The sequence below is a fragment of the Bufo bufo genome, chromosome 4, assembly GCF_905171765.1.
Source record: "Bufo bufo chromosome 4, aBufBuf1.1, whole genome shotgun sequence".
Classification (NCBI taxonomy): Eukaryota; Metazoa; Chordata; class Amphibia; order Anura; family Bufonidae; genus Bufo; species Bufo bufo.
The window spans coordinates 51818993-51832627 of record NC_053392.1 but is presented as its reverse complement, the minus strand read 5'-3'; the positions used below and the strand labels follow the sequence as shown (position 1 = coordinate 51832627).

At 42.4% G+C, this 13635-nt stretch overlaps 1 protein-coding gene across 1 annotated transcript in view; it reads right to left on the bottom strand.

Moving 5' to 3' along the window:
• Window positions 1-12012, bottom strand: part of LOC120997229 (serotriflin-like) — a 49577-nt gene extending 37565 nt beyond the window's left edge. The window contains exons 1-3 of the mRNA XM_040427225.1: window positions 11954-12012; window positions 10445-10493; window positions 10253-10351 (exon numbers count right to left, since the gene is read on the bottom strand). Coding sequence (XP_040283159.1) covers window positions 10253-10351; window positions 10445-10489 — 144 coding nt within the window. The 5' untranslated portion in view covers window positions 10490-10493; window positions 11954-12012. The remainder of the gene's footprint in view (window positions 1-10252; window positions 10352-10444; window positions 10494-11953) is intronic.
• Between the last annotated feature and the right edge of the window lie 1623 nt (window positions 12013-13635).

Here is a 13635-nt window from a genome sequence, read left to right as displayed (position 1 = left end):
GGCTTCCAGGCACAACAGCTGCAGCACAGCATGGCAACGTTAAATAGGTTCTGGGGAGCTTGGGGGGCGCAGCGGAAGAGGCGGTAGCAGTGGAAAAGGAGGAGTCAGCACTGAAGGAGAAGGAAGATGGAGTAGGAGGAGGAGAAGAAGAGGCAGGCCTGCATGCAATCCTTGGTGGTAACACCAAATCCACACGGGAGCCACGGGTTACATGCTTGACGGCCGTCAGAAGGTTCTCCCAGTGGACAGTAAAAGTTAAGTACCTTCCTTTGTTTGCTAGACCACGTGTCTGTGGTCAGATGTATCTTGGCACTGACACTGTGTGCCATAGATATATTCACTTGCCGCTGAACATGGCCATATAGCTCTGGGATGCCCTTCTGGGAGAAATATTTCCTTCCGGGGACCTTCCATTGCGGTGTACCAATGGCCACAAATTTTTTAAAGGCCTCCGAGTCCACCAGTTTATATGGCAGTATTTGGCGGGCTAGCATTTCCGACAAGCCAGCGGTCAGCTGTTGGGCAAGAGGGTTATCCGGCATCATTAACTTTTTACGCTCGAACATTTGGGTCATGGAAGCCTACCTTCTGCCAGATGAATGTGACGACGGCACAGTGAAAGGTGGAGTGGAGGACAAATTGGAGGAGAGAAGAAAAGGAGAAGAAGCAGGACATGGAGCACTGAGAGTGTGGCTTTGTGGGTTCTGACGGCATTGCTCCCTCTGGGCTCGGTGATGGGAGGACAGGTGCCTTCTTAAGGCGGTCGTTTATAGGTGAGTGTTGGGCTTACCGCGACTTATGCGTTGACAGCACAGGCTGCAGATGGCAACACTGTTGACTAGCAGCTGACACATAAAAAAAAGCCCACACCGCGGAGCCATATGCCGGCTTCCTGGGAGCGCCAGAAGTGACCGTGCATGGTGGATGGCTCACTCCAGATACATTTGCAGTCTGCTTTTTGCCTACTGTGCCCTGCGAGCTCTGCCCGCTTCTCCTCCTTCTCCTCCCTCTCTACTGCTCCGTCTCTCCCACTGAACTCCCCTCCTCTTCCTTTCTTGTGGGCACCCACATGACGTCCATTGACACGTCATCATGGTCACCTTCACCAACACTGACATTTGAGATCTCGGAGTAGGCAGTAACAGCGGGGACCTCCCTCCTTGGGACGATCTGGGTACTGTCGTCAGACCGCTGGGTGGCGGCCGTTGCTACCTCCTCTTCCTCATGCGATGTCAAGAATGGCTGCGCATCGGTAAGGTCTGGGAATGGATGGGAAAATAATTTCTCTGACTTGAGTGGAGGGGCTATGGTGGTGGTGGTGTATTTGGGGGTGCATTCAGCAGGGTGTGAGGAGGGTGCAGATACAGAGGATGAGGAGGGTGCAGAAGCGGCAGGCTGAGTGAGCCACTCAACCAACTCAGGTGCATCCTTTGAAGTACTCTCACGCGTTTTCTCCAACTCCCCACTTAGGCTCAGGCCTGGTGTACCTACCCCACCCCTACCACCCCTGCGGAACGGCCTGCCTCTTCCTCTGCCTGTCATTTTCAAAATGACCCTGTGCCTAAGTCTCTAGAGAAGAGCAGTATTTGTGGAAGCAGGTATATCAAACCCCTTAATCAGTATTTTGTGGAAGCAGGTATATCATAGCCCTCAATCAGTATTTTGTGGAAGAAGTTATATCAAACCCCTTAATCGGTATTTTGTGGAAGCAGGTATATTGCATGCCTCAATCAATATTTGGTGGAAATAGGTATATCGAATCCCTTAATCAGTATTTTGTGGAACCAGGTATATCGCAGGCCTCAATCAATATTTGGTGGAAATAGGTATATTGAACCCCTCAATCAGTATTTTGTGGAAGCAGGTATATCAAACCCCTTAATCGGTATTTTGTGGAAGCAGGTATATCACATGCCTCAATCAATATTTGGTGGAAACAGGTATATTGAACACCTTAACCAAAATTTTGTGGAAGCAGGTATATCGCACCACGCAATCAATATTTGGTGGAAACAGGTATATTGAACCCCTTAATCAGTATTTTGTGGAAGCAGGTATATCACACCCCTCAATTATTTTTTTTGCCACAACAGTTATATCACACCACCCTGTTTATTTGGGGCAACAGGTATATCACACCTGTTGCAATTAGTTGTTCCAATAGCATTTGTCCCTCTATATAGCTGCGGTATCGTAGCAGAACCGCACACAACTGCTGCACAATGCAAATGCACTAACATACTTTCTATGTTAGAAAGTATATTGTAAGTATATCACACCCCTCAGTATATCACACCTATCGATAACACACCTATACCAGTCCTTAAAAATACTTTTGTGACTCTATTAGCTAGCGTTTGGTGTCCCTAACAGTCTGTCCCTGCTCCACAAAGCAACCTCTCCCTACACTGGCAAAACACAGAATGTAAAATGGCTGCCAGATCGTTTTTTTTTTTTTTATAGGGTGGTGGTTTGTCCATGTGCTGAAACATCTCAATTGGCTGTCCTGTCTTACCTGATGGATGTGTCATGGGTCAAAGTTCCACGCAATGCAAAAGAATTTATGGCGCGGGGGACATCGCGTTCGCATCATGTTCGCATGCTCGACGAATCGCGAATGCACCAATTTCGCCGCAAAACGACCGCCGGGTGAACTGCAAGGCCATTTCTATTGTTCAACAAAGTCACGCTCGACTTCGAGAGTAACTAACTTTGGCTCATCAGAGCCCATACATTCTAATACTGTACGAAGACAGATCTCTTCGCTCAACACTAAACTGTACCTACCACCCTATCGGTGCTTTACATTCTGCAAATGATTTAAAGGGGTTGTCCGGGTTCAGAGCTGACATACTTATAATTTCACCCAAGCAGACCCCCTGACAAGAGCATCAGAGCATTTCATGCTCCAATGTGCTCCCTTGCCCTGCGCTGGATAGCGCAGGGCAAGGGCTCTTTTATTTACAATAACATACTACTGGGCGGAGGCTTCCGCCCAGCAGTGTGTTAGGTGACATCATAGGCTCTGATGGGGGGACTTTAGCGCTGCCCTAGCCATTTTACAGGCTAAGGCAGCGCTAAAGCGTGCTCATCAGTGCCAGTGACTTCACCGGGCTCACTGGCAGCTCTATGGAGAGCCCAGTTCCTCACCTGAACTCCAGAAAATGCCTTTGCCCTGCGCGATTTAGAGCAGGGCAAAGGAGAGCATCGGAGCATAAACTGCTCCGATGCTCTTGTCACGGGGGCTGCATGGGTGAAATTGGGGATATCTCTGGGTTGAGCTCTGAACCCGAACAACCCCTTTAAGACTAACATCCACCGTAATCCAAATCTAAACCTCTCACTCCCATTTTTAAGACTTCTCATGAGCTTCAATCATTCTCTGGAACTTCCCTATCCCAAGCAATCAGGTTATGGCCTGTAGTGACCATGCTCATTTTTTCTGAATCGCATTTCAAGAGCTATAACCTTTTTTTGTTTTTTTCATCAATGTAGCTACATAACGGCTTATTTTTTGGGGTACATATAATCAATAAAGCCAGTCGTTTAGCTTAAACCCCTTATGTTTACTTCAGTAAAAATGCTTATTAGTGGTCACTAAGGGGTTAAAAGTCTGAGCATTGACTTTTTTTTTTTCCCTTTTGGAAGGAAGTCTGGTATATACTAGAGATGAGTATATTGAAAGTAAATAAGTAGTTCATCCTGAATTTCTTGTGGTTCATTTAGGGCAAATCAGAAAGACTCGCGCATAATACCCCACTGAGTGTCCCTGCATCAGGAATTCATGCCAGTTTACTTTCCAAAGGAGCAAACAAAAGTTGCCCAGGTTAGCTGAGTGGCCATTGTTGGGGTCTTGGGGGTACTCTCTCTCATCACAACCTAGCATGGCTAGTATGCATGATGAGTATTGTAGTGCAACCAATGCTGCTTTGCTCTCTGGGAAAATATATGCAGATTAGCATATTTCAGTTCTGCTGGCATCAAATAGGTATATCTTTTTGGAAGGAAAGCTAATATGAATATCTTTCAAAGAAGAAAAGAAGATCAAGGTTATGAAAATTAGCATTCCTTTATGAAAAAGCACTGACTGAACAGTTTGAGGCTACCCCCAGGAATAAATCACACACTGATCTAACACTAAGGTTCCCTATACCTATGTTCAGGTTGCCAGCAGACACTATAAAGGCAGAACTATATACAATAATAGTACGAGCTAGCAACATCAAAACCATACTACTGGAGCCATTCCTGGCATAAATGATACCCTTCATATCTCCACCACTAGAAGAAAGAATTATTCCAAGTCAGGGATCACTATCCCTTTACATATGCCCATCACTAGTCACCGAAACACTTCCTCTTGGGTATATGGTAACCGTACAGTTCAGGACCTCCAACACCACTCCATTCATGAACCTCCAAAAAATCCCCCTGTGGATATTGAACTTAGGGAGCACCCCAATACTGCCAATACCAGAAGACTTAGCTCTGGGGGCGATACACCAAGGAAGATAAGACCCTTAATTCAAATTCATGCCAGGCAGCAACACTAGAACAGATTGTGGGTTCTCCAGTGGAGGACCTGAACAATTCCATTTACAAAACCCCTATGGCCATATATAAAACACCAATTTCCACCTTACCCTCAACAGCAAGCGAAACTTCTAAGTTCTAAACTTCTAAGTCTGATAACGATTACCCCACCGACACTCTAAATACAGCCATTTCGATCCACCCACTATATATCCCCCAATAGTCCAGACCAATTCCTAGCACTACCTATGAGTTTATCAGCAAAAATGGCAAGAAGAGGGGAAAAGGCGCTCATAGGGTGGTATGTACGTGATGGAGAGGGTCGTTTTGGAGAAATTCAGGCTCATCTTGTGTGGTTGTGCTATCGTAGGCATAACACTAGTGTGCGTTGGTGATAGTGTGAGGTCGGTGCTGCCAGTGTCGTCTGGTCCTCACTTGGATGGGTTGCCACTTGCCAGCCCTTGTGAGGTGAACAATAAAATGGGAGGGGATGGGACCCATAAGAGGATCCACACCCTTACCCTTGGTAGAGACACTGTCGGCACAACTGTACGACCAGGGCAGTATTTGATACACACTTTTCTTTATTTCAAGGTAGACAACGCGTTTCAGAGCAGACAGTGCTCCTTTTTCAAGTCTGGTGTGCCGGCGGCTGATGATGGCTGGTGCGTCCTGCTTGGCGCGGTGCCGGGCATGCCCGGCACCGCGCCAAGCAGCCACCAGACTTGAAAAAGAAGCACTGTCTGCTCCGAAACGCATTGTCTACCTTGAAATAAAGAAAAGGGTCGTACAGTTGCAATGCTGACCTGGTCGTACAGTTGCGCCGACAGTGTCTCTACCAAGGGTGTGGACCCTCTTATGGGTCCCATCCCCTCCCATTTTATGAGTTTATCAGGAAGTCCTTTTGTCACATGTGACAACCACCCACCAATCCCCTCGTACTATGCCACAGTTGCCATACAGGTCTCATCCACTAGAGACTTCTGTAGCCGAATCCACTGTGAGCACAGTAGACGTTAGCACAGCAGACGTTTAGGATTGGTTGCTGTGCCCATACATGATACAATCGCAATTGTATGTACAATCGGTAAAATAAAATGATTGAATTCGCGCTAGAAATCAAATTAATTTGCTGCCACCACTCTTCATATTGAATTGGGGCGAATAGACCCCGGATAGCTAACCAATTAACAATTTATAGAAATAAGACAATGTAGTAGTACGTCTCTTCTGAGGACAGAATTCTTAGCATAGACCAGATAATGAAGTAACAAGGGCAAAACTGGAACGATTAAATCATTAGTTTTATTCTAAAAACTATACACAAAAAATATATACGTTAAAACTGACAGATAAATATACCTGCCAGTCGAACAGATTGGTTGGATAGAAATAGGTAAGAGGTGGAAGGGAATAGAATGTCTGTAAGTTCAGAAACATGGTTATGGATGACTTGAAAGATTGTTCCTTTTAGGCTTTTCATTGTTATTTAGGAAAGGATTACCAAAACAATCTCACTGTTGAGGAACAATTGGCTCTAAAGAACCTTATGGAAAATAAAGAGATACTGTAGTAATAAAAAGTGCGGATAAGGGTACTTTCACACTTGCGTTTTTCTTTTCCGGCATAGAGTTCCGTCACAGGGGCTCTATACCGGAAAAGAACTGATCAGTTTTATCCCCATGTATTCTGAATGGAGAGTAATCCGTTCAGTTTGCATCAGGATGTCTTCAGTTCAGTCATTTTGACTGATCAGGCAAAAGAGAAAACCGCAGCATGCTACGGTTTTCTCTCTGGCGAAAAAAACTAAAGACTTGCCTGAATGCCGGATCCAGCATTTTTTCCCATACGAATGTATTAGCGCCGGATCCGGCATTCAGAATACCGGAATGCCGGATCCGTCCTTCCGGCCTGCGCATGCGGTAAAAATGTGAAAAAATGTACAAGACGGATCCGTCTGTCCGCATGACAAGCGGAGAGACGGATCCGTCCTTGCAATAGATTTGTGAGACGGATCCGCATCCGGATCTGTCTCACAAATGCTTTCAGTCAGCGGCAGATCGGAACTGCCTGCCGGATCACACTGCCGCAAGTGTGAAAGTAGCATTAGGGAGCAGGTTTGGTCATCATGGGAGCGGATTATTATTATTATTTAACAGAGTCACAGAGAATATTATCTGATCAAGGCTACTAAAAAATCTTTAAAGAAGATCCAACGAAGGTTTTCAAAAAATCACTTTTTGAATTAGTAGATGCAGGGTATGGACAAGGTATTATTAATAAAAAATAAAGAGCTTTTGTAAAAATTTTACACCCATCCGTATCCCGGTTTTACTTCTTACAAAAATTCCACAAATCTCTTGAAAACCCCCTATCATCTCCAGTTTTTTACAGAATTATGTTCCCGCGCTTCCTTCCTATCTAAGAGTTGCTTCCCATCTTATTGAGCTATTTGACCCGCTCACATGGGAAGATGATTACATATGGGTTACACTTGACGTTTCATCCTTATATAGCAACATCAGACACGACCTAAGAATCAGAGCCATAACCCATACTCTCACTAATAATTTAGCCATGCCAAAATCCCAGAAAGAGTTCATTCTCGAAGCCATTAATTTCATACTCCACCATAATTATTATGTCTTCAATGATACCTACCACATCCAGATAAATGGTACTGCGATGGGGACAAAATTTGCTCCATCATATATAAACCTTTTTATGGGCATCTTTGAAGAAACATTTGGACTACTATTACACCCCAAAGTGAAATTCTATCGCAGATATATTGACAATATAATTTTCATTTGGCAAGGAGAGATAGACGAACGCAATCTATTTGTTAAATCTCTTAACTCTAATGATTGCAACCTATCTTTTACCCTTGAATATAACCCAGTTGAGATAGTTTTTTTGTATTTACACCTTACTGTTTACAATAAGAAGATCTCCACCAAGACATACTTTAAAACCGTAGACGCTAATAGTTATTTGGATATAGTAGCTGCCATCACCAAAAATAGAAACAAAACATTCCATTTAGCCAAATGAAGTGAATTAGGAGAAATTTCTCCGATAATCAGATAATAAGGAGCCAAATAAATATTCTAAAAAATAGATTTAAAGATAAGGGGTACCCAAAGGTATCGAGGAATCCACAAAAAGAATCCTTAAAGTTTCCCAGGGGGAGAGCCTATTACCACGTGATAGCAATCAAAAGAAATCTAAAGAGCAGGAGCCACAAATACAAACCCATCAGCTTAGTCTGATTACCAGATTTAACTCTCAACACACTCGTATTAGAAACTCCCTAGTAAAAAATTGGGCAGTGCTACTAAAAGACCCCATCTCAGGCAAAATTATTCCTCGAGTACCCACCATCATTTTCTGTAGAGCAAAGACGCTAAAAGATCTAATAGCCCCCTCCTGTCCGAAATGTAATACTGCTAATAGGCACACCAAGAAACAAAAAGACGCATGGGCCTTCAAGTGTGGAATTAGAAGATGTAAATGCTGCACCATCATTACACATAATACAAAAGAAGTTTCAGTTCCACAAAACAAAGAAACCATTAACTCCGTCACAGAATGGATTGCGGAACAGCTAATGTTGTATACCTACTACTATGCCCCTGCGAGTTACTTTATGTGGGACGTACTACTCAGACACTAAGGAAGAGAATGAATGAGCATCATTCAAACATTACTAGGAAAATAGTGACTCATAGCATCTCACATCATTTCACATTGTTCCATAATGGAGACCCTACTCCCTTACGAGTGACCCTGATTGAATGGTCACCTCAATCTTATCTTATCAACAGTTGTGTCGTAAAGAAATGTTTTGGATATTTCGTCTTAATACCTTGACACCATTTGGTCTAAATGAGTCACTGGAATATACAAACTATTGACTCATTCTATTTATACCTTGATTAAATATATTTACAGTATGTGTTTATATGTTCCTTTATTTACATATCTATACTTTTACATATATTTATGCACTATATATATAGATATACCAATCCTATTTTTACCTTGATCGGATATATTGGTGTATTTTTGTGCATTTATATGTTCTTTTATTACATATTTATATATTTATGCACTATATACTGTATATACTTCCCATAAGTATACCTTTTATATAATATATTGATTTCTCTTAACCTCTGGGTGACTGACAATCCCATCCCATGTTTTTTAGGGACTCATGAGGGATTTCTTATCTCCCTTTTTTTCTCTTTCTTAAATTTTTACTTTTTTGCGTTTATGAAATTTATATTTTATTTTTTACTATAACTGCACCCTTTAATATAAGAATATTTTATAAAGTATTACCTTTTATTGACAAACATTGGGATATTTTACCTCATTATGGTCTTTAGTTTTTTATCCAATCATGACATCATGTTAACTATACATAAATCGCATAAAATACTGCTGCGTTTCACAGTGGAACGCATGTCTGATACTGCATGGCTTCCTGGGTCATGCTCTCCGTCGCCTTCCATCATCCAGCCTCCTACACATCCGTCTCCTTGCGTTCCACCCTGCATCGCATAGGACTGGAACCGGCGCCCTGACCAGTCTCTTGTAACTGAGGATCTCTCTCTCTTTTTTACTAATTTTACTATTATTAATTTATTTAATTTTAGCGCGCGTTCCACTGTGGAACGCATGCAACCCTAAGTGACGTACCTCATGACGTCACTTCCGGTATTTGAAGTTCCGCTTTTTTTAAAATACATATGATGATATATAAGTTGCAGCTATATGTATGTTTGTATATACTGTATCTATATCACTCCTGAAGAAGGGGGTTTCACCTCAGACCCCCGAAATGTGGGTGCCCTGAGTTTTGAATAAAGGAAAAATGACCAGACGCTGGATACCTGGCTGCCATCATTTCTACTATTCTAGATGCAAACCCAACCAGGGGGGCTCTGTCTGAAGGTGTCTTGAGCTTTATCCGACAGACATCCCCCTAGTAAAATGAGTTCTACTTATGTTTTAAGTTTTTCGTACAGTGCTCTCTTTCAGAATTTTTTAATGGTTGTATAACATTTTAATATTACTTTTTCCCCCTCGTGCTATATTATTAGTACTCATTTATTCTGACACAACAATGACGCCATTTTAGTGGGTCTTAACTTGACGGTTATTTGTGGTGTTTCTGGGTGCCCTCTTTTTTTTCTGAGCCTCCAATATCCATGTTATGCCATATACCCATTCATTTCTGCAAGTTAGCCTTGCTATACCCTGACCACTAGGTAGCCTTCCGTCTAATATTCCTTATCACATCCGTGTCAACATCGGCTTTTCACTTGCTGTCCTATCCTCTCTCCTGGTGCCCGTCACTCTATATATTTTGGGTATGCACCCTTAATATACAGTATACTTCAACCTCTATTTTTCATAGAATTTTATTTTTTCTTCTTTCCGTACATTAATATGGAAATCCAACAGTCTGATTCTTCTCTGTTGGGAACACAATATGCCATCAGGGAGAGTTGGGACACCTTCTTACACATTACGAGGTTTACAAGTCCAGCTGATATTAGTTTGCCCAATATATATCTAATAAAATAGACCAATCAACCAAATCATACACCAATGGAAGAGTGGTATCAGAAAAAAGACTGTCAAACACTGAAAAAAGTCATTATTGCATAAACGATTATGGCTTAGTGTCCCTTTAAGAAATACTCACTGGATTTGGGATGTCATCAGGATATTCTGCATCTGTTTCATCGGAGTTGGAAACCACAGCATTGTGATCAGGGATGGAGAAGATGAAACAAATCTCCCCCTGTGAGTACATTATGCAGTTTGTTACAATGTATCAGTATCTACACAGTGGTTTATATTTATGATATAGATTTTACTTGTATCCTAAACAGACCTGTATTAGTGTCAGCATCAGCAGCTTTTCAAGACGCAGCTTCATCTTTCTGTAAAACAGGAAGACTCAAGACTAATTTCCATTGCACTACAAGTCTCTGCTCGAAGGTCTGTTTAACACTAAGAAGTTGTTTAGTTTGTTTGATTGACCACAGAGAAAAGAAAACTCCAGTGTAAAACTTAAGATGAAGCTTCAGTTGGGGAAATGAAGCATTATTCAATGGTCCTTAAAGGTAATGGTCTCTCTGCAGACTAGGGTGGGTGATGTCTCACTTGATACAAACTTATATCCCCTTCAGAGGTTCTGTTCAGAGCCTCCTTCAGCAATTTAATCAGAGTTGCCCAAAAATACATACCCAGACTTGCCAAAGTTGGATTCTGGACCAACAGAAATATTTCTTCAGGAATTCTCAAACATCATCTCCATGTCCACCAGAGCACCTCAAACAGCACATACGAGCAGAACTGGGCAGATTCCAACCTACACGTAAAGGGTGCTATCATTCAGAACTGACCTATCTGCAAAGCAGTAGTCTAAACATCTATCATCACAGATTCTTGCTGCACCAAGAAGCTGCAGAAAAATGAAGCACCCAGGAACAAGCAAGCCAAACCCAGCCTGACCATACCACCAACCAGTACAGTATGACTAAGGGGGACTCCGGAAGACGATACACAAAAGCAAAGAAGAACATATCAGCTTCTGGATGAATTACATTAATGCAACACATAAGCTGACAATATACCAGAGCCTATACAGGGAGTACAAAATGTCTCCATATCTGGATAAACAACTCAACACCAGAAACCAACAGATCCTGAGCTGGGACAGACTGATTGCCCACAGCCTGCTCATCAAATCCGTGTGGCACTGACAGAACTACAAGCCTAGGGAGATCAGACTGTGCCAGAAGTGTGACTATGGAGGTTGAGGCCTACATATTGCTGTGGTGACTCAAATATTCAGCAGTGATGGACATTCACTTCAGGAGACTGTCTAAACTCTTCCCAGACTTCACCACCATGGAGGAGGAGCGATTATCCATACTGCTAGGGGAAGAGGAAGACACGGTAGCCATAGCAGCACAATATATCAGTCCCTACCATAGACTGAGAGGAGCATGACATTCCATGGACTTCTATACCCCCACACTAGATCTGTCCCTATCCCCATCCCTACAGAATTATTTCCTATTTGCTATGGCAATGCTAATATTTGAATTAGATAGATGATAGACACTCCCTTTATGTATAGATTAGGTTAATTCATTTGGTCACTGTCATGTAGAGAACTGGAATAAATCTACAGATCACGTAGGGTTAGGGTTCTACCATTGTACTTATACTAGTAATCTAGTCATTTACATATTTCTGATGTTTCTGGGATGTGTATATATATATATATATATATATATATAAAATCATAAATAGAGTAACTTCTAATAACCTATAATACCTAAGAACCTAGGCAGTGTAGTCTCAAGTAATGATCCTTTCTGGTGTCTGTTACCTGAATTTGAATCTTGGCTTCTTCTCAGAGCTCTGTGTGTTGGAAAGCAAAGTCTCAGGTGATGTAAATTATAGCAGGTCTGAAAGGTGTATATATAAGGCGGGAATCAGGAAGATTTCCTGTCTGACTTTTTTTTTATTCTAATCAATTTTATGGGTACATTCTTGTAACATAAAATATTAAATAACATGAGCTACATGGTGCATTCCAGCTACATATTTCCAAGAATGTATGACAACAAGTAACTTAGTCTTAAAACATATCGTGGTGCAAGCACCTCATATCCGTTGTCTTAAAATGATACTAGTTACCTGTTGTTTGTAACCTTCATCTCAGTATATGGCAGCACGATTATGTTTTCTCTGGCTTGAGGCATTCAGACTCGTGATGGTCAGTTTTCCATCTCACTCTACTGCAGCAGACATGGTCTCATGAATCCCCAAGGACCTTCATAAAAAATGAGGCTAGATATGGTTACAGATGTTCTGGTATATATGGCTCAAAGCATTATTCAATGTCTTGTGGTCTCTTCTCCTTCTCTTATAATATCAAAGGTAAAGGTTTGGGGTCCAACAGGAGTTAACTGTTAAAGGAGTTGTCCACTCAAGATAATCCCAATGGTAAGGTGATCACAAGGTGTCCCTCTTTTGGGAACTTTTGTAAACCACTGAAATCTGTGAGGGAACCTTTTGGGTTCAAAATGAAACCATTGAATCATCTAAGGGTTGCAATACACTACAGTATGTGATCAGGCAGGCGATTGTTGGGAAAGTAGTGTTCCTGCTCATTAGTAGAGGGGACCGCTACTATAACATGTAACAATCTCCTCCACTATATGGTGAGAAGCGATCGCTAATGTCAACATTCATCCCCGTACTGACTCGTTGTTTGCCTGCAGCAGATCAGGATTACAAACGTTTGTTAGTGATGATCTGGCTGATCATCGGGCCAGTGTAATTAAAAGTGCCATATAAAATGATGACCTATCCTCAGGATAGGTCACCAGTATCAGATTGGCGTGGGTCCAACACCTGGCATCCCCGCCAGCCAGCTGTTTAGCGAAATCCGGCACTCCATGCAAGCGCCGCTTCTTGCTAACTACGTTCATCTCCTGTGGAGTGACGGCATTGTGTAATTCCAAGCACTTGCTCCATTCACTTGAATGGAGCGGGTACTTGTATTGTACTGCACTTCTGGGACAACATGCAGTATAACGAAGAGGAAGCAGTGCTGGCATGCTGCCTCATCTTCCCACAACTGATCAACAGGAGTCCCGAGTGTTGGACCTTGACCGATCAGGTATTGATGACCTATCCTGAGGATAGATCATCAATATACTGTATATGGCCGGATAGCCCCATTAAGGTTGACAGATATAGGACACTTTACCTGTTAACCCTTTGGAATTTTGCAATTAGATCGTGGTGTGCCAGTAGGTTACCAAACAAAAAGTCACAGGTCTGTTAAGGTCAGTAAGGAATGTTTTGGACCACCAAATGCTCAGTATACATCAAGTAGTCTGAGAAACTGAGCAGCCATCTTGGATGGCAGAAGAGGAGACATGAATCTGCAGCTGAAAATATAAAAAGGACAACAGGCAATTGTTCTGTTCAATAATTTTTCGGAGGGTTGCTTTAACCGCCTCCGGACCGCCTAACGCAGGATCGCGTTCCGGAGGCGGC